At 40.8% G+C, this 27982-nt stretch overlaps 1 protein-coding gene across 9 annotated transcripts in view; it reads right to left on the reverse strand.

Annotated features, from left to right (window-relative positions):
- The window catches only part of LOC149211137 (RING/FYVE/PHD zinc finger superfamily protein), a 127736-nt gene that overhangs the window by 1218 nt on the left and 98536 nt on the right, over window positions 1-27982 (reverse strand). For all 9 annotated transcript variants that reach the window (XM_089396934.1, XM_089396926.1, XM_089396924.1 and 6 more), the window contains one exon: window positions 73-196. In XM_089396934.1, coding sequence (XP_089253060.1) covers window positions 73-196 — 124 coding nt within the window. The remainder of the gene's footprint in view (window positions 1-72; window positions 197-27982) is intronic.

Genomic DNA, 27982 nt, shown 5'->3' on the forward strand with positions numbered 1-27982 from the left:
TGAACACCAGTGAATTAAACACATGTAAAAGAAAAAAATATAAAACTAAGAGCAGAGATACAAGGGGCAAACCAAAACAATAATAAAATGGTATTGGATGCTTTGATAATAGTCGGTCCCATCCATCACTGAATGAATTTCTGAATTGCCCATTTGTATCCATCAAGTATGCAATGCCACCCATGAGAGCGATCATCTGCAAAAACAGACAAAATGACATTTATAGTTCATGTGCCATAATATGTACCTGAATGCTGTAGCAAAACATGGGATAGTAACGATTTTGTGACAAGAAAATTCATCCTCTAGTTCTCAAAGATAAAGTGTTCTTGAAAAAGAAAAGAAACATACATACAAGCAAATAGTGATACACATAAGCTGACAGTTTCTAGAATCACAAAGAATGGTCACATATCATGAGTTCTGAAACATGATATGAACTCTGACCTCCAGCGACTATTCAAATTTCTTTACTTGAAATGGTTCGACAAGTAGTCAAGTTGGGAATCACAAAATGAACCAATAATGTGCCACGATTCTTTAGCAATATCATGGTCTGGATGGAATGTTCAAAATCATCAGAATAGGACTGATCAAACTTCATAAAAGAGGTTGATTACATTAATATAGTCACTGAAACCACATCTTAAATTCATTGTTCAGAGTCCAGACATGAAGCTGATGCAAAGAAAATATTGGGAAAAATATAAATTTGCAGAGAAGTAGATGAATGCAGAAAGGAGGTTAAGGATTTTAGCCTTTAAAATGAGCAGATCAATTATGTATATTTCCATCACACAAATGAACTTCCCAAGTTCTTCCAGGACTTCCATTATGCAAACTTGGCAACAGAGAGGAACACAACCAGTTTGGCACATAATTTGATGGGCCTCAGTACTCCAGTTAAAACTGTTATAAATATAAAATATTCACAAGTGACATAGTGCATGGTTTTCCAACATGGGATGTTTTTAACTTATTCTTTGGCTGTCGTGAATCAACATAATAGCAACACATAACAGATCTAGTAAAATCTTCCCTCAAGATGGGTCATATACATCTTGATCCACTGGGTAAGACACCACTGAGGTGAAGAACTACAACATGCAATAATGCCAGTCTTCCCAAGTTCCAAAGACATTTCTCTCTAAATTGGACAGATTTTAGTTCTTTTTAAGCGCATTTTGAAGATTTCAAAAGTATATTCAGGGTAAATTTTGGATCCTGGACTTATGGCTACTCTCAGATCACATAATTGTGAAGGAATGTCTTCAATGAAAAGAAATTCATGCAATATCAAGAGATAGGATATACTGGAGGGATGCAATGGTAACCATAGATTAGAACATTAACCTTCACCTCCATGTTTCAGCAAAGGCTACAAACCTAGTCTCAAGCCCACCAAATTTTGTGAGAGATTTTAAACTTTCCAGAGTGTATTCTGGAAAGAACATCAAAATGGAAAAAGATGTTGGACTTTTTGCATCTGTTTCTTCTGAAAAAATATCCAAAACGATTTCAAGATTTGTACATACTTCAAATATAATTCGCAATCAACCCAATGGAATCCCAGAATATTCAACAAAGGCATATTTTATGGCTGTTGATTACCTTACTGGTACTCGACTCACAGCATCAAGGCAATGACTCAGCATACTCGGCATACTTGACAAGGGAAGGGAATTTAGTTTTAATGGAGAAAAGGTTTTAAATGTGGCGCTTGTAATGGCTGCTGAAATTGATCAATGCAAGTATGATGAGTATGGAAGTATGGCGAGGATGGAGGTAAGTACTCACACATACAAGTATATTGCCAAACACTGTGGATTGCATGTTAAGCACAGACCCTACCATGGAGCCAAATACCATAGTCTAACATATTTGTGAGTCATACTTACCAGTAATGATCCACAGAATTGTATCATTCTGCCAATCTTATTTTCAATTTTGTGAATAAACAACTCCCGAACATTCCATTTTGTACCTCATCTATTGCCAATGTCATTATATTATAGTAATTTTGGTTCAGTCTAGTAATTTTCAGTGGATTGATGTGTTCCGCAGTTTCTATGGGGTTTTTGATGAAATATCTGAATTATGGAGGTTTAATAGATGTGGAAGCACTAAAGGTCTAGACTCTATCCTGCCGAATGGTTTCTAAACACATATTTTCTTTCCATGAGATTTTTCATCTGCTGTAGAATTTTGTCCACAACCGTTGTGGAATTCTTCCAAAACAGCAAACCGTGGAATTCTATTGAACCATCAATTGCAGAATTCCTCCCAGCCTTCAGCTGCAGAATTCTTTCAAACTCTGCAACAAAGGAGTGAGGAAAACTTACACATATATCAGCATGATATTTTGGGCAACGAGATTTTTACAACTTCAGCTTCCAAATGAGGAGTGAATTTGTTAGTTTTTTAAGTTGTTGGTTAGTTGCTCCAAGAAATTTTGTCATTTCTTGTTCAGTTTGTTACTTTTCAAGGTGGTCTTAACAGTGCTAACTTAGCACTTCTTGGGGAAAATCGGTTTTAGCAGTTATCAGGGTATCTTGAAATTCCATGTCCATTTGATGAATATAAGAACCATATACTACATATAGGTTTATCTTCCGCTCAATTAGGTTACCTAGCATATGCAATACACACTGTACACAAATAGTGAAAATGGAGCTGGGAAGGGATTTTTTTCCACTTCTCGGTGGAATTGAAGTACGCTCAGGGATTATCACCTTGAGTTTCAGAGAAAGGGCCCACTCAGAAGGTGCATTTGGAGAATGTATCCCTTTTATGTGTGTTTACATTTTTTGATGTGTTGTAACTTACAATACATATATATACATGTCGAAGCATCCATAAAGCCCAATCCATTAACCCTGGATTAGAACATAACCATAGTTCCCTTGACCAGATCTACAAAATACCATGGGTAGAAAACCATTATGCCCAAAACCATATGTACCATAATGTGAAATAGCACTCCCACAATTTGTGAACAAGGGGTTGGCCCCTTGTTCTCCAAGTAATAAACCTGTGGTGCTCCCAAATGGACATTGGGGCACACAAATGTCCTCATGGGTCTGCAAATAGATCGAAGATGTCAATAGACCATCTACAAGGGCTAGGATGATGGTATAAGTGATGTCACATCATCATATAGATCATGGACCATTTGCTAAGTGTATAGTGCAACTGTGGAGCCAGCCAAGTGCATCTTCCTTGTCGAATAGGTGAACCACGAGCAATCTTTGAATGACTCTAGGGATCAATGGAATGTTATCTGTTGTTGTGGAGGCCCACAACTCTCTACACACACCCTACATGTGCCAATGTAGCCCTTTAGAGGATTAGGGCCCCGTATAGGGAGACCAAACCCAAAATGAACAACATTTGCAATCCTGCATAAGATCCAATGCATCCCCTTGCCCTCCAGTACACCAAGTCGTTAAAGAAATCAAGTGAAAGAGTTTACAAACCATGGAAAATAGATGGGCACTCCATAATGGCATGCCCTTCCATAGTGGGTTTGTAGGTTTTAACCCCGTAAGGAAATTACCTGCATAAGAATTCTAAAAACAGAAAATAAACAATGGTGACAGCATAAAATAGATATACGCAGATATTTTCCCCTAGATCCCAAAACCAGGACTACTAGATTGATTTTTCATTATATTCCTTTCAATGTTACAATACATATATATACATGTCAAAGCATCCAAAAACCCCAATCCATTAACCCTGGATTAGAACATAACCATAGTTCCATTGACCAGATCTACAAAATACCATGGGCAGAAAACCATCATGCCCAAAACCATAGGTACCATAATGTGAAATAGCACTCCCAAAATTTGTGAACAAGGGGTTGGCCCCTTATTCTCCAAGTAATAAACCTGTGGTGCTCCCAAATGGATATTGGGGCACACAAATGTCGTCATGGGTCTCCAAAATAGATCGAAGATGTCAATAGACCATCTACAAGGGCTAGGATGATGGTATAAGTGATGCCACATCATCATATAGATCATGGACCATCTGCTAGGTGTATAGTGCAACTGTGGAGCCAGCCAAGTGCATCTTCCTTGTTGAATAGGTGAACCACGAGCAATCTCTGAATGACTCTGGGGATCAATGGAATGTTGTCTGTTGTTGTGGAGGCCCACGACTCTCTACACACACCCTACATGCGCCAATGTAGTCCTTTAAAGGATTAGGGCCCCGTATAGAGAGACCAAACTCAAAATGAAGAACATTTGCAATCCTGCATAAGATCCAATGCATCCCCTTGCCCTCCAGTACACCAAGTCATTAAAGAAATCAAGTGAAAGAGTTTACAAACCATGGAAAGCAGGTGGGCACTTCATAATGGTATGCCATTCCATAGTGGGCTTGTAGGTTTTAACCCTGTAAGGAAATCACTTGCATACGAATTCTAAAAACAGAAAATAAACAATGGTGAGAGCATAAAATAAATATACACAAAGATTTTCCCCTGGATCCCAAAACCGGGACTACCAGATTAATTTTTCGTTATATTCCTTTCAATGTTACAATACATATATATACATGTCGAAGCATCCATAAACCCCAATACATTAACTCTAGATTAGAACATAATCGTAGTTCCCTTGACCAGATCTACAAAATACCATGGGAAGAAAACCATCATGCCCAAAACCATGTGCGAAAACCACGCACAAAACCATAGGTAGGTTTGCCCACCTACTACAGGGTCCAAAAAAAAATTTCCACGAGGGTCCAAGCTACCACCCCCCTCAAATACCCCGACAGGGGGAGCTGTTGCCCCCCCTGTGAACCCCCCGCTATGCCCAGCACAATGAAGGGGTCACTAGTCGTGGAAAGAATATAACACACACCCAACAAGGCTTTCGCATGTGCTAATGTCTCCATGCTCAAAGGGGGGCTAACCAAGCACCTTATTAGGTGGTTTCTGCTTCTAAAGGGGTGATATGTCCATGGTACATCCTTCAAATGGTGGTGGCATGTGATAAAGTGATGGAACGAAGTAGAGGATGATGGGGAAACCCTGGGTCACATGCCATGGTACAAGGGTGGCGAATGAAAGGAAAACCCACTTGGGTAAATGATGTGTAGGAGGGAGCAATCATGGTACATGAGTTACCCCGACCTTGATTTTTCCACCCTTCCTCATATGCCTTTTATGATTTTTCTTTGGTTAAATACTCGGGGCTAAAGGGAATGAGAGCATAATGTGTAAAGTATAGCAGTGGATACCCCCTTTAAGGTGGGGCAGTGCATCACCCACCAAGGGTTGGGACAATCATGGGTTCTTGAATGATAGAGGAGGCTCATCTAGGGCCTATAGGAACCAAGGTGATGGCCATGGAAGGGGGTAGCACTCATGTATTGGCTTTTGCCCACATGCTAAATGTGTTTGTCTCAACCATCTTCTACATTTTGTGATACAATTTCCTGTTGAATGTGGCCAATTATGATTTTTCTTTTCTTTTCTTTTGCATCAAACTCTGCGCAAAGGGGAGGGGGTCGCTGACCCTTTGTGGACCCAGTGGAGGAACATGGAACTAGGTGGGAGGAGTGATGAATAGGATTATAATGAGCAGAAGGGGAGTGATATATGTGGATTGGGGAGCGGGACCACACAACCAAAATCGTGGTTTCCCATGTAGTAATATCCCTAAAGCCCAAAGGTCAGTAAAAGAGATCCCACAGGATTAGGGTCCAAGGTTAACATCTAAAAGAGACTTAGGGGACAAGAGCACAGACCTAATCAACTCTTTCCGCCAAATCCCCCCACTAATCCATCCCAAGAGTTTCCATGATAAGTAAACTAAAATACTCAATCACCAAATTGGAAGGCCCGCATTCAAACATACGATCATGATAGATGGGTGAGGGACCACACGATTGGCTCAGGTGGCCGAGAAATGGCACAATGAGCTAGTTGGTGGTTGCAAGGGATTGCTCGCTGCTGATTGAGGGCCATCATGGAGAAAAAATTTCCCCTAGGGATATCACCCGCAAAGTGGTGGGTTAACATGTCCCATCATAAATGTCTCGTCATCATCAAGTCAAATGTTGTCTCTACTCATCTCTGTTTATTTGTAATTCAACTGCTAAACACTCTCGAATCTAGAAGAAGAATAGGGTATCTCAAGCTGCTACCCTCTATCCAATGACAATATGTGAGATCCATCTACCAGCAAGGATTACATCCATCCTGTTGTTTAGTCAATAGGCGAGATCAAACATGCCATATAGGGTAGAGATCACATCCATCCTATCATCCAGTGACAATAGGGAGAGATCCATCTACCAGCAAGGATCCAACCATCTTGTTGTTTAGTCAACAAACGAAATCAAACTTGCTATATAGGGTAGAGATCACAACCATCCCAATGTTTGTTGATCATCCCAAGTTGACCTTGAAGAGTCAAGTGGTAGAACAACTGCATCCTCTATACTTGAGGGAGATCCACTTGCTATGCAAGGATCACACATACTCAAGTCATCTCAAACCATTGGCCAAATGGAGAGGCAATCCCAACAAGCCCCGCTTGTGGGTAGGACGCACACTGGGATATACTCTGTCAATCCTGATAGGGGGAGATACCCATCTTGTCATAAGTGACAAGGATCACGTACACCTTATGGTGACAATAGGCGAGATCCACTTACCTTAGAGGGTAAGGATATGAACAATCCTATTGTCTAGAAATACCTAAACCCCAGGAGCTCTCAACCTCAATTCCTCTCCCTGTGAGCTCAAATAGGGGGAAAGAGCATAGCTCAATGTTCTCGATCATCTAGGACCCTAACTCAGGAGGGTCACATCCATCAATTCGAGCCTTGTTTGAGTATGTTAGCTATCTACCCATATGTCGATATGTGATGGAGTCTTATGGTTCCTCTCTGTACCATGTCTCGAATGTAGTTGTACCTGATCTCAATGTGCTTGGACTTGTCATGAAATACAGGATTCTCTGCCAATCATATCCCACTCGTGTTGTCGCAATATATCACTGTAGTATCCAGGACCTGCTCAAAATAGCTCTCCAAAGAGCTTTCTCAACCAAACTACCTGATAGCTAGCCAGCAACGTATTCTACCTCAGCCATGCTTAAAGCTACGGAGTTTTGTTTCCTGCTCATCCAAGATATCATCGCAGATCCCAAGCTAAAGCAACATCCTGATGTGCTCTTTCTATGAATAATGTTTCTAGCCCAATCAACATCAATACATCCATGCAATCGTACATTTCCAGCAAAATATCTTATTAATTTTTTTTCTTAGGGCTATATTGTTCTTTTCTTAGATAACTGCATTTCATTATTTACATGTTGAATTCACCCAGCGATATCATAACATCATTAGCAACATATACAATTATATAGAAAGAACAATATCATCATCAATGTAGTGAAACATAAAGGAACAACAGAAGAAAAGCATTCACACATAGATACACTAGGATTGGTCGGAGGCCAGGGCAAAACCCCACAAGGGGGAAAACCCTTTCAAATTCTTCTTATTAGATTGTCATAAAATGTTTAGCAAAGAGAGAGAGTACAATAATCCAATTCTTCATTCACAAGGCTATCCAACAAAACCAACCAAGCTATATCCCAGAGATGAACACAGCAATAATACTAATCAAAATCATGATTCAAAAGCCTACGGTCCACTGTTGACATCTACAGTCAATTGTCGAAATCTGCGGTCCACTATTAGAAAAGAACGCTAAGTCTCATTTGCACGGAGTTGACGGTCATGTGTGTGGCTAAAGCCTTCCAGCCACACGCAAAGGCTCGCATGCGTGCGGTTGCAGCTGAAATTTTTTTGTGGCAACCCTACAGCTGCGAACCAAAAACCCTAATCTGCACGTGTGAGCTCAAACCCTGCAACTTCAGACCTCTACGAACAAATTCCCCACGAACCAATTTCAAACCTGTGCGAGCCAAAACCAAAGAGAAATGAAGAATGTTTGGTAGTCTCCAAATAAGGGACACTTGACTTGTAATTATAGCCATCCAAGGGCGTCCAATTTCCTTTTAGGGTCAACCTATCCTTTTATGCACATGTGGGTTTCCATAATAAAAATATATTTTTCTTTAACCAAATTAAATTCTCCCAAGGGCTACGAGGGGTCTTTCTTGATGAGGAAGACTATCCAAAGGAGGGAAGTTGTCCCTGAACTGCCAAATTAACACCCTCTCAGCTAGGGAGAAATTACCGACTGCAACATATGTCCCATCACAAATATCTCGTCAACAAATGTTGTCTTCACTCATCTCAATTCATCTTTGCTCACCCCTGCTTATATTTGATTATCCTTGCTTATCTCTGCTCATATGTTGAACACACTCCTGAATCTAAAAGAAGAAGAATTTGACATCGTAGGGGAGTCCAAGCTACCACCCTCTATCCATCGAGGAGCCACTACTACCACCTGAAAACCAATGACAACGAGGAAAGTCCTATGGGACACTCTCACCTCATGTTTGTGACAATGGAGAAGCTCATATGGGACACTCTCACCCCAAGTCATCTCATATAGGGGAGCATTTGGCTACCACTCTATATCGAGAAATAGGCGAAATACCACTTACCAAGCAAGGATCACAACCATCCCATTGTGCAATCAATGATGAGATACCACTTGCTATACGAGTTAAGGATCCCAACCATCCAATTGCTTATTGATCTTCCAGGCAATGACACTTAAGAGTCATGTGGTAGAGCACCTGCATCATAATCCAGCTTGGGTGAGATACCCGACTTACCAAAGGTAAGGATCACACAACCCTAAGCCTCCTCAACCCGTTGGCCAGACGGGGAGGGGCAATCCTAACAAGCCATGTTTGTGGGTATGATGCTAACTGGGATATACTCTACTAGACCAAGATAGGAGGAGATACCAGACTTGTCAAAACAAACAAGGATCATGCACACCCTATGGGAGACAATTGGGGAGATACCTAGCCTATTGCAAGAGAAGGGATCACACACACCTATTGCCCAAAGTTCCTTCAACCCCAAAAGCCCTCAATGCTCCATTCCCTCCTTGGGAGCTCAACCAAGGGGGGAAGAGCTATGCTCAGTGTTCTTGATCATCTCGAACCCTTGCTCAGAAGGGTCACATCCATCAATCCATGTTGCTCTTTGTAGATCACAAACACATCAACGTGCTCATATCCGGTACTAGCTCAAACAAGTCACTGAAGAGTTCAATCATACTGCTTTATGTAGTTCTTTCGAGCAACGATTCCATGTTTCCCTGTTCATATAGAACATCAAATCAAATATTCATGTTAAAGAAAATATGTGTCATAAAAGAATACCTTATTCATTTTCCCTCTCACGGAGGCAACACCACAAGCCTAACCTTGTCTCATACAACAGTGTTGTCTCAATCAATGAAGATATCTCTATCCCAGCTATGTACGGGATTCTTTGCCAATTGGATCCCAATCTTGTTGTTGCAATATATCATTGTCATATCCAGAGTCTACTCAAACAACTCTCCAAAGAGCTTCCTTACCCAAATTGTCTCGCAGATAGCCATGCTAGCAACAATGTACCCAACCTCGGGCGTGCTTAAAGCTACGGACCTATATTTCCTGCTCAACCAAGATAACATGGTAGATCCCAAGCTAAGGCAGCACCCAGATGTGCTCTTCCTATCAATAACATTTCTAGCATAGTCAACATCAGTGCATCCATGCAATCGTACATCCCCTATAGTATATTTGAGACCAAGATTGATCTTTCCATGCAAATTATTTCAAAATGTGCTTGGTGGCAATCGATGTGTACTCAAGGTGTTCACTCCAAAGCATATATCCAAACAGGCGATCTCAAGAAACATCAATGCCTCAATCAACTGTCGGTACTCAGAGGAGTCTGCCAAGTCAAGTCCAACAACATCTCTGCATAATTTTTTGAAATTCAATTCCATTAGGGTGTCCAAGGATTTGCATTCTATCTTTCCAAATCTCTCCAATAGCTTCACAACATATTTTCCTTTTCCAAACTTCTAATCCCAAAAAGTAGTGAATCATGCCAGGATCTTCCATCTCGAACTCAAAGGCCAACTCCCTCTTACTTTGATCATCAGAGGCTCATTCCCTGTCAAGAATATATCGTCAATCATATAAAACTAAAATCAAAGGCATACCTTGGACCACTTTGAAGTAGAGGTTCGGATCAACACGACTTCCAAGCTTGACCATATAGATGTCAATGCAAACATACCAAGCTCAAGAAGCTTGCTTCAAGCCACACAATGCTTTCTGCAAACATAACACTAACCAAACTAATATACCCAACCTCAAACAAATCAACACTGTGCAATCAAATCAACCAACTCTGCTTATCAAGCCTTAAATGCCAAACCAAAACTCATATCAAAGCCATAAAATTTCCTACCAATATCGTTGTTAAACTTTTCAATCCAAGTGCCAGGTTACAACTTTGTTTATTGTCATAACATCAATTGTCATTCATCAAGTAATATCAAGCCAAACTTCATCAAGACATCCACATGATCATAATATGAATCATTTCTGCTACTAAATGTGAATGCATACACCAAGGAAAAGTCATATAAGTTTCTACCATCCATTCATTCTGAAATTTTTGTAATAACCCAAGTATATGAAAGGGGAAGTTAGGGCTCAAAGGATTCTCATAGAATCCATCAAGGATCCCCTCATCCCGTATGTTTCTAAACTCGAAACTTCAAAAGAAATCTATGACAAACTGGTAGACTTGTATTTTGTAAGCACTGTCGGAGAAGTCATCTCACTAAGACAAGAACTCTACAAGCTGAAGATGTCAAGGGAAGATGGAATAGCCTCATACTTTATGAGGATAACTGAGATCGAGGATCAACTACAAGATCTAGGAGAAAGTCATGTCTAATAGAGAAATGACTACAGTTGTACTAAACACACTACTGGAAGAGTGGAATAACTTTACTTCAAGTATTTATGGGAAGAAAGAAGCTACTCCATTCCAGGATTTATGGTCACTGTGAAAAATTGAATAAACTAGACTAGAGGCCAAATTTGATGTGGGAGCAGGTGAGAAAAATCAAGCTTGTGCTACAATGACAAGAAGAAAAGGAAAATTTGGGAAATCTAATTCTCGGAAAAAGACAAGGAACAGGCTAAGTTCCAATGCTATGGGTGTCAAGAATATGGACACTACAAAAGAGATTGTCCTAAGATCAAGAAGGACAATAACAAAAGAGGAAGAGAAGAAGCTCATATCACCAAAGAAGTGGAGGAAGTTGAAAAGAAGTCCAACACAGAGGAAGTAAGAGATCTCTACTATTAATGAGATAGTCTTCCTCACATAAGTTATTTTCAAGTTCCTAAGTCTTCTAAGATATGGCTATCATGATTCACTAAGTAAAATAATGGGATGCATCAAGGCATCATAGAAGCATTGAAAGCAAGAGCTCGGGACATCATCATAGAGAAGCATGAAAGACGGTTAGAATCTATGGAAGTCAAGGATATAGCTCTTGGGAATCTCATTGAAAACACAAGTGGCAAGGTCATCTAATATAAGGTTCATCATACATCTGTCAAAAGGAAACATTCGTTGATGGGGATACTATAGATTTTCAAGATTCTCTAATGGAATCTTCATTGAAAGGCTCACCAATCATGAGAGGAAGCAAGTGTTTCATCAAGAATTCCAAACTTGTGAATTCATGGGATGATGGTATGATGACATAAAAGTGAACCAAATAAAGGGATTGAAACTCTTTCAGTCAAGGAAGTTGTTGCAAGAAGTCTAGACGACCCAAAGTAAAAATGAGATATGTGTGCTTACATTTGATATTGTGGAATTTATATCAGGTAACATGGATCAATGATCCATCTTGAGAGCATAATCAAAAGGAAGGATCTCCTCCCTCGAAGGAATATGGGAATGCATGGGTCACACATTCATTAGATGAAATCAACATAATATGTCCGCATATGAAGTATGAGGTGGTTGACAACAATTGAGGAACTCTTATTGAAAGTGTTGGCATTGTGATACATATGTTGTACTTGATGGCAACCCACTCATCTCAGATAATAAATTATAGTGTAGAGAAAAGTTCACGCACTTTTATGCAGAGAAAAGTTTATTTCATGTAGAGAAAAGTTCACGCACTTTTATGCAGAGAAAAGTTTATTTCATGTAGAGAAAAAGTTCACGCACTTTCATGCAAGAAAAAGCGCGTATATGTTGGAGAACTTACCTTTGGTCCATGGTAGTTAGTCCTTGGTATTTGAACCTATGAGGAAAAGCGCGTATATGTTGGAGAACTTACCTTTGGTCCATGGTAGTTAGTCCTTGGTATTTGAACCTATGAGGAAAAGCGCGTATATGTTGGAGAACTTACCTTTGGTCCATGGTAGTTAGTCCTTGGTATTTGAACCTATAAGGAAAAGCGCGTATATGTTGGAGAACTTACCTTTGGTCCATGGTAGTTAGTCCTTGGTATTTGAACCTATGGTGTTGGACCATGGTATTGCGAAAGGCCTAAGACTATAAAAGAGGAAGGAGATCATTTGGCAAAGCATCTTCTGAATTATCGAATATCTGATAAAGTGCTAGATCTGGAATATTGTGATTGAGTTTTGGTGCAGATCTGGATCTGAATGAAGAAGGAACCTGAGTGTAAGGAGAAGGATAAGTTCTATTGATGGGTCAAAATATTAAGGCTGGAATAGTGGTATCTCTATATGATTTTGATCTGTGATATGTGGCATACGCTTGATCTATAAATCTAATAATCTGGGTCTGAATTATTGATGCATGTTTTATTTTACACATGTTATGATCTGGGTATGTCTGATGTAATAACTGCAAAGTTATAAGGAAATATTTGCAGATCTGTATGCGGGTTGGCTTTGGTGAAATCAGAGATTGATGATGCAAGTGTAGTTGATGGGTTTTTGATGTTCTTGGATCCAGTTTGAAAATTTATGAAAAGTGGTCCTTGAAAGAAAAGAAGTAGGGGGTTGTAGCTCCCTTCCAGGAGAGACTAGAAAACGAGAGAGAGTTGTACTCTCTGCAGGTTGCAGCCTGCGTACTGGTAAAGGACTACACCAGTACAAAACCATTGTAAAGGAGTTTCTAATTTGAAAGAAGATAGAGACATATTGCAGCAGGTGGTTTTCACCCACATTGGGTTTCCACCTTACATCTTGTGTTCTTTGGTGTGACTATCTGTTTTCTTTGTTCATGCTCATTATTTTATGGTACTGACATGCAAAAATAATTCAAAGAATAAATAAGGAATATTTATTAAAAGAACTTGATAATACTGATTCACCCCCCCTCTCAGTATTATTTCCAACAATTGGTATCAGAGCAGGTCCTTCAGAGAAGCTTGATCGCTTGAAGGAAGATCATTCATCATGAGCAACTACGAGAGGGAAGCATCAATCAGGCCACCAATTTTTGATGGGACAAACTTCAATTATTGGAAGGTAAGAGTTACTGCCTATCTTCAATCTCTTGGTACAGAAGTTTGGGATATCATAGATACAGGCTACACTTTTCCTTCAGCTACTCCTACAGATACGGCCGAAAAGAAGAAATATGAAACAAATGCTAAAGCAGTCAATACTCTGCTGGGATGCTTATCTCAAACGGAATTCGTGAAGGTTATGCAATATAAATCCGCAAAAGAAATATGGAACAAGATTGTCTTGAGCTACGAAGGAGATGAACAGGTAAAGCGTGCTAAACTTCAAACCCTCAGGATTCAGTATGAGAATCTCAGAATGTATAATGATGAAAGTGTGGCTAACTATTTCCTTCGGGTAGATGAGATTGTTAATTGCATGAAAAACTTGGGTGAAGAAATAAAAGAGGCTATTGTGGTTGAAAAAGTTCTAAGATCATTGTCCCCCAAGTTTGAATCTAAAGTGTCTGCAATAGAAGAAAAGGAAAATCTACGAATTCTTACTATGTCTCAGCTACACGGAATTCTAACTGCTTATGAAATGAGAAAGGGAGGTCCATCAGACAGAAGAGAAGCTGCTTTCAAGGCTTCAGGCAAAGGAGACTATTATGAAGCAAGTCACGTGCCAGAAGAAGAAGAAGAAGAATCAAATTTTGTCAGAAATCTTCAAAGGGGAACTGGAAGGTTCAGAGGTAAGTTACCTTTTAAATGCTTTGCTTGTGGAAGAGTAGGTCATTATGCTGCAAAATGTCCTCATAAGGATAAAGGAAAGGAACCTGCTAGATGGAACAAGAAACAGATTGCAAATAAGAAAAGCTACTACACTCATGAAGATAGTGATGGTCTATCAAATAGTGACGAAGATGAACGAGGTAATGACTATAAACTCTTAATGGCATTTGAAGATGATGATTACATGGATGCTATAGATGTGGATAGCTTTTGTGAAGAAATTTCTAGACTCAAGACATGTATAGAAGAAAAGAATAGGATCATTGATACTCTACAACTTCAAATTGATGAAAAAGAAAAATATCTTGAAAAGTTAGAAGGCGAAATTGTTGGTCTTAGAAAAGAGATTGAGAAAACAAAGGCTATTAATCTTAAGTTTGTCAAAGGATCTGAAACTCTGGATGAGATCATCAATGTACAGCGCTCTCCTCTAAACAAGACAGGTCTGGGCTATAATGGAGAAACTTCTCAAGCATCCACCTCAAAGAGTTATCTTGATGCAGCAAGAAGGAATGAGCAAAAGCACAATGGAGATCACCAAGTAAAGCAGGGACCAATTACAAACAAAGACTATCAGGCAAATCAGGGGCAATCTGTCTTAAGGATGAACAAAAGCTACAACCAGCCACAGGTAAAATCCTCTCAATTTGCTTCAAGAATGAATGACAATAGAAATTACAATCGTTTGGCTGGAAGATTTGATAACCACAGAAATTTCTTCAATGGACAATGCTTTTCTTGCCATAACTTTGGTCACAAAGCAACTCAATGTGTTGCATATAAAACGATCATGACTAGAGAAGCTCAAAAACAAAGAAGTATGACCGGGATTACAAAAAGGACCTATAACAACTTTTCGGTTCTTGAAAATGAAGTTGAATGTTCTATTTGCAATAACTTTGGTCATGAAGATTCTGACTGCAGGAGCAGGTTTCAGCAGACAAAGGAACAAGCCTCAAGCACCAAAACATGGAGAATAAAGGAACCACAAACAGAAAGATGTGGGATAGCATTTTATGCAGAGGGACAGGAAAATCTATGGTACATTGACAGTGGATGTTCGAAGCATATGACAGGTGATAAAAAAAACTTGAAGCATATTCTGCTCTAGAAAAAGGAAAGAAAGTTTCTTTTGGAAATGATACTCCTGCAACTATAAAAGGAAAAGGCACTGCTCAGTTAAAAGAAAAGGTCAAAGCTGGAAATGTTTTGTATGTTGATGGATTGAAACATAATCTTCTAAGTGTCAGCCAGATGTGTGATCAAAGAACCGAGGTGATATTCAGATCAAATGGATGTCTTGTTCGTGATCTTGATACAGGTAAAACAGTGATCAAAGGTAAAAGAACTCCAAATAATCTATACATATTTGAAGAAGGACAACAACAATGCTATCTGAGCAAGGATGATGAACACTGGTTATGGCACCGGAGGTTGGGGCATCTAAGCTTTTCACAAATAAGGAAAGCATGCAAATATCAGGCAATTCGTGGTCTTCCAGATATCAAAGTTCCAGACAACACCATATGCAAATCATGTCAGTTTGGAAAGCAAACCAGAACTACCTTTTCGGAAAAGGAAGGATCAGCTAGCATGCCTCTTGAGCTAGTACATACAAATACATGTGGTCCATTCAGGAAAAGGACACCTCGAGGAGAAGAATACTTGATATTATTCATTGATGATTTCTCCAGGTTTGTCTGGTTAGGACTTATGAAGCACAAAGATGAAGCATTCGAAAAATTCAAATCCTTTAAAGCCTTGGTTGAAAATGAATCAGGATACAAAATTAAGTGTCTTAGATCCGACAGAGGTGGGGAGTTTACCTCAAATGAATTTTTCGATTTCTGTGAAGAACATGGGATAAGAAGAGAATTCTCTACAGCTAGAACTCCTCAGCAAAATGGAGTGGTGGAAAGAATGAACAGAATTGTCCAACAAATGGCTCGTGCTATGCTTGATGAATCTGGAACTCCCGCAACTTTCTGGGGTGAAGCAGCACATGCTGCGGTTATTATTCTCAACAAAACAAATGTCCGAGTGAACAGCACTCAAACCCCTCATGAGCTCTGGTATGGTGAGACTCCTTCGGTAAAGCACTTCAAAATCTTTGGGAGCAAATGCTATATTAAAAATACTGATGAGCAACTTGGCAAACTTGAACCTAGAGCAGATGAAGGCATCCTTCTTGGTTATTCTCCACACAGCAAAGCATACAAGTGCTATAATAAAAGACTTGGAAGAATTGTTGACAGCATTGAAGTAGTGGTTGATGAGAAGGGATACATTCCTAGGCAAGTAAATCATGAAGATATCGAAGAAGATGAAGGCCATCCTCAAAGACAGAATGATGAAGAAGAAGAACCTCAAGAAGAACCAGAGGAGCAGATAAGGATAGAAGAGAAGACTCCATCCAGATATGTTCAGAAGAATCATCCAGAATCTCAGATTTTGGGACAGAAAGAAGCAGGTGTACAAACAAGAAGAACAATTGCAGAAGCTTCAAGCTATTTGGCATTACTCTCTTCCACTGAACCACAAAATGTGAAAGAGGCATGCAAAGATGAATGTTGGGTCAAAGCAATGGATGAAGAACTTGAGCAGATCGAAAAGAACAACACTTGGGAGCTGGTTCCTAGACCAAAGGATAAGAATGTTATAGGAACAAAATGGGTCTTCAAAAATAAATTGAATGAAAATGGAGAAGTAATTAGAAACAAGGCCAGACTTGTTTGTAAAGGGTATGCGCAGCAAGAAGGAATAGATTTTGAAGAAACTTGTGCTCCTGTTGCAAGACTTGAAGCCATCCGAATGTTCCTTGCTCTCTCAAGCTTTCAAAACTTCAAAGTATTTCAAATGGACGTGAAATCAGCCTTTCTGAATGGAGACTTGAAAGAAGAAGTATACATTGAGCAGCCAGATGGTTTCATTCTTGGAAATGATCCAAATCTTGTATGCAGATTGAAAAAGGCTCTCTATGGCCTCAAACAAGCTCCAAGGGCTTGGTACTATCATTTGGACAAATATCTTCATCAACAAGGTTTTTCAAAAGGATCAGCAGACAGCAATCTTTATATAAAAGTTGAAAATGACAAATTCCTGATACTTGTTGTGTATGTAGATGACATTATCTTTGGCAGCAATGAAGAAGCTATGAGTCAAAGCTTTGCCTTGGTGATGCAGAAAGAATTCGAAATGTCCTTGCTGGGAGAACTGACATATTTTCTTGGTTTGCAAATCCAACAAAATGAAGGAGGGATCTTCTTGTCTCAAACCAAGTATCTCAAGCAGATTTTGAAGAAATATGGTATGGAAGAAGCAAAACCAGTATGTACACCCATGGTCACAGGATGTAACCTCAGTGCAAATGATGAATCAGCAGCAGTGCATCAACCAACTTACAGATCTATGATTGGAAGTCTACTTTATTTGACAGGTACCCGACCAGACATCCTGCATGTAGTGGGAATAGTTGGAAGATTTCAGGCAAATCCAAAGGAAACTCATCTTCAGACAGTAAAGAGAATCTTCAAATATCTTCAAGGGACTCAAAACTATGGCTTATGGTATCCTAGAGATGCAGATCTCACACTTCATGCTTATACAGACGCAGATTGGGCCGGAAACGTGGATGACAGGAAAAGCACAAGTGGTGGTGCATTCTTTATGGGTCCCAGATTAGTATCTTGGTTCAGCAAGAAACAGAGTTCGATTGCCTTGTCTACAGCTGAAGCAGAATATGTTGCTGCTGCATCTTGTTGCACTCAACTCCTTTGGATGATGCAGACCTTGCAGGATTTTCAAATCACTTGTACACCACCCATCTCCATCTTATGTGATAATACAAGTGCAATCAGCATTTCAAAGAACCCAGTCATGCATTCAAAAACCAAGCACATACCAATCAAGTATCACTTTCTCCGGGAACAAGTGCTTGAACAAAAGGTCAAGTTGGAGTATGTTCCTTCTAAGGAACAGGTTGCCGATATACTCACCAAACCATTGCCTAGGGAGACCTTTGAATACCTCAGGCAAAAGCTGGGGGTTGTTGATGCATCATCTTGTTGTTGAATCTCTTCTGATTGTTGGTTGTACGCAAGGTTCATCTGAAGTATATGCGTACATGTGCTGGGTTGCGGATTGGTCAAAGATCGAATGGCACAGGTTCAGGGGGAGCATATCATGCATTGTTGGCATTATGGAGGAAGTACAAAAGGAGATCATGGATGTTGGTCTGAATATTGCTGCAATACGTCTCTATCTCTTTCATGGTCATGGATTATGGTTCTTCTTTGCAGATCTGGTTTATAGTCAAAGGGAGCATGTTCTTAGGGGGAGCATAACCCTTTGCCCTTGATGTCAAAGGGGGAGAGTGATTGGTTGTTGTTGCCATCAAATCCAAAGGGGGAGATTGTTGGCATTGTGATACATATGTTGTACTTGATGGCAACCCACTCATCTCAGATAATAAATTATAGTGTAGAGAAAAGTTCACGCACTTTTATGCAGAGAAAAGCTTATTTCATGTAGAGAAAAGTTCACGCACTTTTATGCAGAGAAAAGCTTATTTCATGTAGAGAAAAAGTTCACGCACTTTCATGCAAGGAAAAGCGCGTATATGTTGGAGAACTTACCTTTGGTCCATGGTAGTTAGTCCTTGGTATTTGAACCTATGAGGAAAAGCGCGTATATGTTGGAGAACTTACCTTTGGTCCATGGTAGTTAGTCCTTGGTATTTGAACCTATGAGGAAAAGCGCGTATATGTTGGAGAACTTACCTTTGGTCCATGGTAGTTAGTCCTTGGTATTTGAACCTATGGTTTTGGACCATGGTACCTCGTCAAAAGTGTTGATCTCACGCAATTTCATGGTTGGTTCATGGTATTAGTCCAACAGTTTTTGATCCTATGGTTTTGGCCTGTGGTATTTGTTGGATACCTATAGTAATAGGTTTCATATTTCATGATTGGCAAGAGAAAAGCCAAATATGCTCTGCTTTGGTATCCCAAAGATCCCATATTTCCTAGAAAGCAAGAGCTGGGTAAAGTGTTTCAAGTATTGAGGACCTTATTTCAATTTTTGTGGATGATTCAACAGTTTAATCTGGATCATGCCATGTTTCAATTTTGAGTTGTAGAATAGAGAAAGAGGTCTGTCCAAACAGCTTAATCTTGGCAGACAAGTAGTTCAGGTAGAGAAGCAAAGGTTCCCAAAAGTTTAATCTGGGACCTTGGAAGACATAAGGGTAGAAGTAGATAGAGAAAAAGAGGAAAAAGCCAAAGAAAAGAAAAGGCAATTGAGGGTTGCAAGTTCAAGTGCCCCTCCAAGAAGAAACAAAAAATGCTAGGCAAAATAGTTGGGTAGGCAGTTGTGGTTGCAGAAAGAATAAGATCACCATTACACAAGTATCAATAGGTCTCTTGCCAAGGCAATTAATCTATCAGCAAGCAAAGTGGTGAAGTCCATGAAATTACAGCAAAGAGCATCACTAACTTCCTCTCTTTCCCTCTCTACTCCATCACTAACACCCCCTTTCTAAATTCCCCTCCTTCATTCATATTAACTCCTAATTCTACTATATAACCTCCCTTATCTTACCCCACCCCTAATATTATTAACACTAAGGTGTATAAAACCCCAAATCTTATGTATATTCCCTCCCCTAGGCATAATAGCCGTGTATTTTTCAAAAGGGGCCAAATGGCATCTGGCCACTTTGGTGAACCTATTCCACCCTTTTTCCCCTTTGCTGCAAGTCAATTTGCCTTCAAATCACCTCTGCATTGCTAAAACCCACTTTCCAAACCCATTTTGCCTATAAAACCTTTGCAAAGGTCAAATGCCCGCCTCTGGCACGTTTCCCAATCCTACCGCATTGTGGTTCAATCAAAACATTTGCAAAAACCCACATAAAACCCACAAATTTTAATTTTTCCGCCCGCAATATCAATGGCGCTTGTTTCCCCTCCGCCAGCCGTCGGATCAAGCCCATCAGATCCGACGGCCTACAGCAATATCGGAGCTCCTCCCGTGGCCGCACGTTAACTTCCGGGGAAGTGACGTTGCGCCTCGTCACGCCTCCTCCACGCGTCGGGCGCTAAACCATCTCGGAGCCCGCTCTGACATCCTCCGCGCCGTACCTTAACCGCCCCGGGAAACCGCAACGGTTAAGGCCTTAACCGTGACCGCCGCACGTTAACCGCCACCTACCCGCCGCTAATTCGCCGCCACGTTTGCCTGCCCGTACCCGCTTATGTTATTGGCCCACCTCACTGCTGACTGGACTGCCACCTCGCCGAACCTTTGACCAGTCGCCCACTGCCACGTCGCCCGATGACGTCAGCTGACGTCACCTCACCATGACCCACCAATGACGTCATGCTGACGTCAGCAGAAAAAAGCGCCAAATGGTAAAATGACCCATATTTACCAATTTTTCCCGTGTTTTTACCATTTTCACTGTGTTTTTTACTGAGCGCTCTGCTTGACCGTTTGAACTCGAATTTTCGCCAACCAGCCGATTAGCCCAGGCGACCTCCTCAAAAAGCACCTGTGCACCTGTGTTTCAACCTCTGCTCGTCGAATTACAGGTATTTAGACCATTTCGCCCTCCATACGACCTTCATTAAGCTCAAAATTTCTCACAGGGATAATAGAACCATAAAAACTATATTTACACCGTTCATTCCCCTTCATTCCTCCAGCATTGTCATTGTGAGGGCCAAGAAACACTGGCAGAGCTCTAGAAACCTGCAATTCCCATTAAACCTCTGTAATTCTGCGTTTTCCCGGCAGAATTGCTAATAGACATAATTCACCCGGTTATAGAGTTCAATTACACCGCAGAGAGGTTCTATCACTAGACTCCAGTAGTATTTCAATTGCTACTGAGAGAATTCCCCTTGAATACTCAAAACCTCAACTGTTTCCACAGAAGACTGTCTCCAGACTGTGTTTTCACCATTTCACCTGTCTATTTACAATTCTTGCAACTTGGAGAGCTATGGAGACCCCTATTGCACTAAATATTAAGCCCATCAATGCACCTCACCAAGAACTAGCATGGAAAGCCCTGGGGGACATGGACTACCAAATGCTGGATTGGTTCCCCATGGGAACCAAGTACAATGTGATAATGCTGAATGAATTAAGAGCCCAGCACCTCAGTGGGGCAGATATCTTGGGGATTTGGGAGTCAAATTTGCCCATATACAACCTTCCCCAAGTCAATCCAATGCCAGAGCTCATTTACAGCTGCCAGGAATGCTATGACCCCAGCCAAAGAGCAGTCATAAGCCCCACAGGCCTAGTCCTGTTCCACATCACCCCAGAGAGCATAAACCAGATGCTGCACTTCAGTACAGCCAAGAAATTGACCCCTCTGTCCATGCAGAATCTGATTAACACAGGGATCAAGCTGTCCAGTGACCAGATTATCAAAATTAACCAACTGTTTGTCACACCAAGCTCAGAAACAGTCAGAACCCCTCCTATTGGGTACCGTTATCTGAATGAGTTGGGCAGAATGCTGGTGGATCTGATTAGCTATGTCCTAGGGTTCAGGGGGCTGGAAGATGTAGATGAAAGTCTAATGGCAATGCTGTCCATGTTTGCCCCTGGTAAGCCTCCAGCTGTGCAGTATGACTATGCAACCTACATAGCAGAGAAAATCCATGATCAGTTCATGAATCTGAAGAGGGAGAGACTGTTCAGGTACTCCTCATATATCTATCACTTATTCCTTTTCTATCAGCCAGCTACCTTCTCTGTTCCTTTGAGGCCACTCAATGCCCAAGGAAGCCCAAGATCAGTTGTTTTCTGGACCTCTGTTTTTCATTTTACCTCAGTATCACCCTATACATACTGTGAGTTTATTGATTTATTTGTTCATCCGGCCCTAACAGTTCTGCAAGGTACTCCTCCTCCTAGATTAACCGATGAAATGAGGAGGATTCTACATTTGAACAAATCTTACAATATTGGCAACTGGTACTTCTACCAGAACCACACAGTCATTAGGATATATGGCTGTGAATTGAACCCATTTAGATTGCCAAGGTATGTCCCCATGAGGCTTTTTGCCTTAGAGTATTTCAGGCAGTTTGGGAACTCAGATTACCTTCACTTTCAGAGTAGGAACAAGAAGTCACAACTGAAGGTAAGAAGCCAGCTAGGTTCCTTCCTGTATAACAAGAAAGAGGAAGGATGGAAAGAGGCACACAGCATGCTGGAAGGCCTCAGATTGCAGACCAGTTTTGAGTGGATTCCTTATGACCCCAATCATACTATCTCCCTCAGGAGAATTAGATACAGACTGGGCAACTATGCACATAAAAGACAACCTGAAATAGAAAAGTATGCCAATGCACTAGATTGGGAAGAGGGTACACTAGTAGAACAAGTCACTGAGGTAGAATTACTTGAGAAAGAAGCTAGGAATGTGCAAAAAGAAGCTGACTTGGAAACTTGTGGACAGGTGCCCCTCTCCTACAGAAGGCAAATCGGAACAGCTGCTAGATCTTCAGCAGCACAGCAGCAAACCACTGAGAAGACATCCCAGGCAGCAAGCAAAGACTAAGGTAAACAGGTGGAACAGCCACCTGTATTGACAGAAGAACAAGTGGACACCTTGCTACAACAGCAAGAAGAAATGGAACAGCTAGAACTGGGGCAGCAACAAGAAAAAGCACAGTCCAGTGAACAGCCCTTGCAGCAGGAAAAGGGACAGATCAACCTGGTAATACTGAGCAGCAGCCTCAAACAAAGGTGACTCCCAGGACAGACACCAATATTGACACATCAGTCCTCCAAACACCACAAAAGGAGGATGTGACAAGGAAAAGGGAGAGAGAGACCCCCCACACCTCATCCTTCATCAGAGGAGAGAAGAGACAAAGACTGAATGACTCCCAAGAGGAGGACATAGCAGTAAGGCAAGCCATGGGCATGGGCCCACCCAGTGGAGAACTTTCGGCCAGCTCATCTCAGCGAGGACATGACATGACTATGGGAGGAGAGGTCAGCTCCTCCGGTCAAACTAGAAAAGGGCAGTCAAGTATAAAACAGCAATTCATTGACATCAAGAGGAGGAGTGATCCAATAAAAGTGCAGCTGTACGATCACTTGTTGAACCTAGCTCCTAGCAACCAGCAGAGACTCATGTCTGCTTTCGATGTGAGCGAAGGCAAAATGATAATGAGCCACTTCATGCCTACAACTTTGCAGCCTCAGTCCACCTCAGACTATCTAAGAACCAACATGGAGGTTCTTGCCAAAGACATACACCCCATGGACAAGATTGAACTACATAAGCAGACTGGTGAAATGGTGTATGCCTCCCTGGCAGATGAGACATTGGAGAATTATAAATTAAAGAGCAGCCTGGACAACACAGCTTCTCAGCTGGAGTTAGAAAGAGCTTCATCACAAGCCAAGGACAATAGGATCAAGTCCTTGGAAGAGGTAATTATAGAGATAGGGCATGATCCTAAAGATGTCAAAGGCATCCAAGAGCTCCTGAAGATAAGGGATGCAGATATGGCAGCCCTAAGAAAGAAAATCAAACTCCCGGCCACCATCCATCCACAAACAGATGAAGTTGCCCAGCAAAGGCAAGAAAAGGATGCTACAGATCTGCTGGTATCCCTATACAAAGAGCTGGTTAGGACTCAAGACCAGCTGGGACAAACTGAAGCTGCAAAGGCAGCACTACAGGAAACACTGAAGCAAAGAGAAGAGGGCCAACCCTCCCAGCCTCCTCCTGTGATAATAAATCTTGAGGAAATCCCTCCAAAGACTACTCCTCCTCCTCAGCAAACAGAAGCTACAGCACCAACTACAGCACCATCCACAGCAGCAACAACTACAACATCAGAACAGGCTGCTAGCTTAGACATGCAAAAGCTGCAAGCTGAGATCCAAGCCATGGAATCTCAAATCAAAGAGCTGGATGAGCTTAAGAAAACCTTGACTAAGGTAAATGAAAGGTTTGACAAGAGCAAACAGAATGAGGCAGCCAAGGACAGAGAGGTAAAAGCTCTTAAGAGAAGAATTGCTGAACTAGAGAAGGAGCTTGCACTAGAAAAGGTGACAGCTGAAATGAAAGCAGTGCTATGGAGCAACATTGGAAGGTCCATTGCCAAATAGTGGCAATATATTGAGACCATGGATGAGCAAATGGTGCTCATCACTAAAGCAAACAAAGAAATACAGAGAGCCAGGGCGAGCCTTGGACACATGCCAGAAGCTGCTACTAGGATAATCAATACTCTGAACTATAAGACTAGCTCTCAATTAGCTGTCATGGGAATCACCAACAGGACAGAAACAATTGCTGTAGCCAAAAGAGTCATTACATTGAGGAACTTGGTTGGAACACTGGAGAGGAGGACACAGGATATGCAAACTGAAATCAACAGATTCCTGGAGAAATTCGTGGCACTACAGAACAGAGGCCTCCCCAGCATTTTAAGCAGTGTAGGAAGACTGCTCACCCTAGAGAATTACAATAAGAGAATTGATGCCCAGGCAGTAGCAGAGATTGCACAACCGCCCAACACTTCAGCAGAACCAGGGCCAGCCACCGGGCAGAGTATGTATGACAGAGTGGAGAACCTGTTTTTCCTCATGAATGAAGTTGACCATCTGTTTGATACACCACCTAACTTCTTCAAATTCACAGAAGCAGATGAAACTCTAGGGGCAATCTTAGCACACCAACTGCCCACACAGGATGCCTGGAGAAATTTGACACAGACAGTTTTGTCAGGCCAGAATCAGTAACGCCATTTCTACAGGCAAATAAGCATACATGCGCAGGCACAATTTTGAAGAAAGAGATCTACAGGGAAGAAGCAGAAGCTGAGCCAACTCAGCAGGACCATTAACTCGCCACAAGCAGCAGTCACAATCACAGGTGACAAGTCCAGGATACAGCGTACAAAGCCTTAAAGACAGATCTTCCAGCATTTATTCAGAATATCTCGACCGACTTAGCTGTTCCCAAAGGCTAAAATATCTTCTGACAGAGCATTAAAATGCCTGTACTCTGTAATCAATGCTGCATTAAATTTTGATCTTAATATCTTAAGTAGTTGGTAAGAATGTAAAATCTGAGATAACTCAGAACTCAGATATTTTGTAAATCACCGCAAGTATATATTGACCCTTCACAGCAGTTGAAGGGGTTGTTGCAATTTTCTTTTGAAGAGCTCTTGCTCGTTGTAATATTTTCAGAGAAGTAATACAAAGGAAGAATGGAATTTCCAAGGCTTGGTGTTCTTTGATGTATTGTGGTGAAAGATGAATGTTACAGGATTCCAGGGTGTTGCATAAAACAGCAAGTATTCTCAAATCTCTTTGTTATATGTTTTTGAGTCTTTTGTTCTCTTTTGTTGTTCAAATGCATTACACTTGATAGCCAGGTGAAAGGATAGTCCCAGGATTTAACCATGTTTACCCTGGACTCAAACTGAGCTATTATACATGTTTTCCTCAGATACAGTGACAGAATTGTAATTCTTAATTGCTGCATTTCAAAACTGTGTCTTTTACTGTGACATGCATTCTCAGGGATTCAATTTTTGCCCCTGAGACCTCTGTCTTTCTCCTCTTAAAGTTGTCTGTTGGAAATATATAAACAATAAGTGAAAATTCTTAAATGCTTTCACTGTTCGTGTTACCTGTTTCCAGTCATTTAATCAAAAATCTGTTCTATTAAGCACTCAAATGGCCCTGTAAGTTCCATCTTTTATCTCAAAGTTTCAAACACATATAGCCACAGACTCCATTGCCCAATGGTACTCAACCTCTCTGAAAACTACATCAATAGAATCTAAAAGGAGTTTCATCAACCAAAAGATAAACAAAAACTAGTGCATAACAGCTAGCCTAAAACCCTATCACAAACAGTTACAAATCATAAAGAGAGAGCCCTCTCTGATCATAGTTTGGCTAGAAACAGTGATCAAAAGATTGGTTAGTGGTTACCCCGGCCGTATTCCCTTGGGAGTCATAGGGAACAACCTGGGTGTTAACAGTATTGCATCCAAAAGTGTTGATCTCACGTACTTTCATGGTTGGTTCATGGTATTAGTCCAACAGTTTTTTGATCCTATGGTTTTGGCCCGTGGTATTGCGAAAGGCCTAAGACTATAAAAGAGGAAGGAGATCATCTGGCAAAGCATCTTTTGAATTATCGAATATCTGATAAAGTGCTAGATCTGGAATATTGTGATTGGGTTTTGGTGCAGATCTGGATCTGAATGAAGAAGGAACCTGAGCGTAAGGAGAAGGATAAGTTCTATTGATGGGTCAAAATATTAAGGCTGGAATAGTGGTATCTCTATATGATTTTGATCTGTGATATGTGGCATACGCTTGATCTATAAATCTAATAATCTGGGTCTGAATTATTGATGCATGTTTTATTTTACACATGTTATGATCTGGGTATGTCTGATGTAACAACTGCAAAGTTATAAGGAAATATTTGCAGATCTGTATGCGGGTTGGCTTTGGTGAAATCGGAGATTGATGATGCAAGTGTAGTTGATGGGTTTTTGATGTTCTTGGATCCAGTTTGAAAATTTATGAAAAGTGGTCCTTGAAAGAAAAGAAGTAGGGGGTTGTAGCTCCCTTCCAGGAGAGACTGGAAAACGAGAGAGAGTTGTAGCTCTCTGCAGGTTGCAGCCTGCGTACTGGTAAAGGACTGCACCAGTACAAAACCATTGTAAAGGAGTTTCTAATTTGAAAGAAGATAGAGACATATTGCAGCAGGTGGTTTTCACCCACATTGGGTTTCCACCTTACATCTTGTGTTCTTTGGTGTGACTATCTGTTTTCTTTGTTCATGCTCATTATTTTATGGTACTGACATGCAAAAATAATTCAAAGAATAAATAAGGAAGATTTATTAAAAGAACTTGATAATACTGATTCACCCCCCCTCTCAGTATTATTTCCAACAGAAAGCTCCTAGGAATGAAATGTGTGAAGAAAGGAAGGAAGAGATTGTGGAATATGCAACCATGGGAAAGGCAATCAACATCTGAAAGACCAAGAAGATTCGACTAGGATATCTCCATGAAAGATATGAAGACTCTGAAGGAGTCTGAAAAAGAAAGGGACCCTTGAAAATATATATCTTTGGGAGATGTGTTGATATGTATGCAAGATGTTGATGCAAACTTGAAGATGTCATGATGAAATACCATCACAAAGGTAATGTTGATTTTAATGTTCATTCCTTTATTTTTGAACAAATATCTGGATGGGTTTATGCAGGGCTGTCGAGGGAAGATCTATGGATGTCTTCCACCACTGATGTACATGTAGTAAGATGAAAGATCCTTAAGTAAACATGGCATGAAGGAAGGCCAGATATGGACTGATGGATCACTTTCTGATGATGACATGGCTAACTCATGGATGAAAGTGATGGACAGTCGATTCCCTTTGTAGAAGTCTCAAACATGAATACACGTAGATAACAAAAAGAAGTTCATGACATCATAAGGAGGAGTTCTTCAAGCAGCTGGTTGTCCCATCATCTCCACCTAAGGAGCTTTTGTAGGTCCCTAATTAAGAGGGAGAGATAGACATATCATTCTTGTCATCATTTGGGAAGACAGAATGGAGGATTGGGGAAACATATGGCATCTGATGCTCTTTGAGGATGTATTAGGGCATCCAAAATAAGCGTAGTCGTTGAGGACCGATATTCTTTGAGGACTAGGAATCCAAGATAAGAATAGTCCTGGTGGAACACACCCT

The sequence above is a fragment of the Pinus tabuliformis genome, chromosome 1_2, assembly GCF_031772625.1.
Source record: "Pinus tabuliformis cultivar Carrire ecotype Pingquan chromosome 1_2, CPIR1, whole genome shotgun sequence".
Lineage (NCBI taxonomy): Eukaryota > Viridiplantae > Streptophyta > Pinopsida > Pinales > Pinaceae > Pinus > Pinus tabuliformis.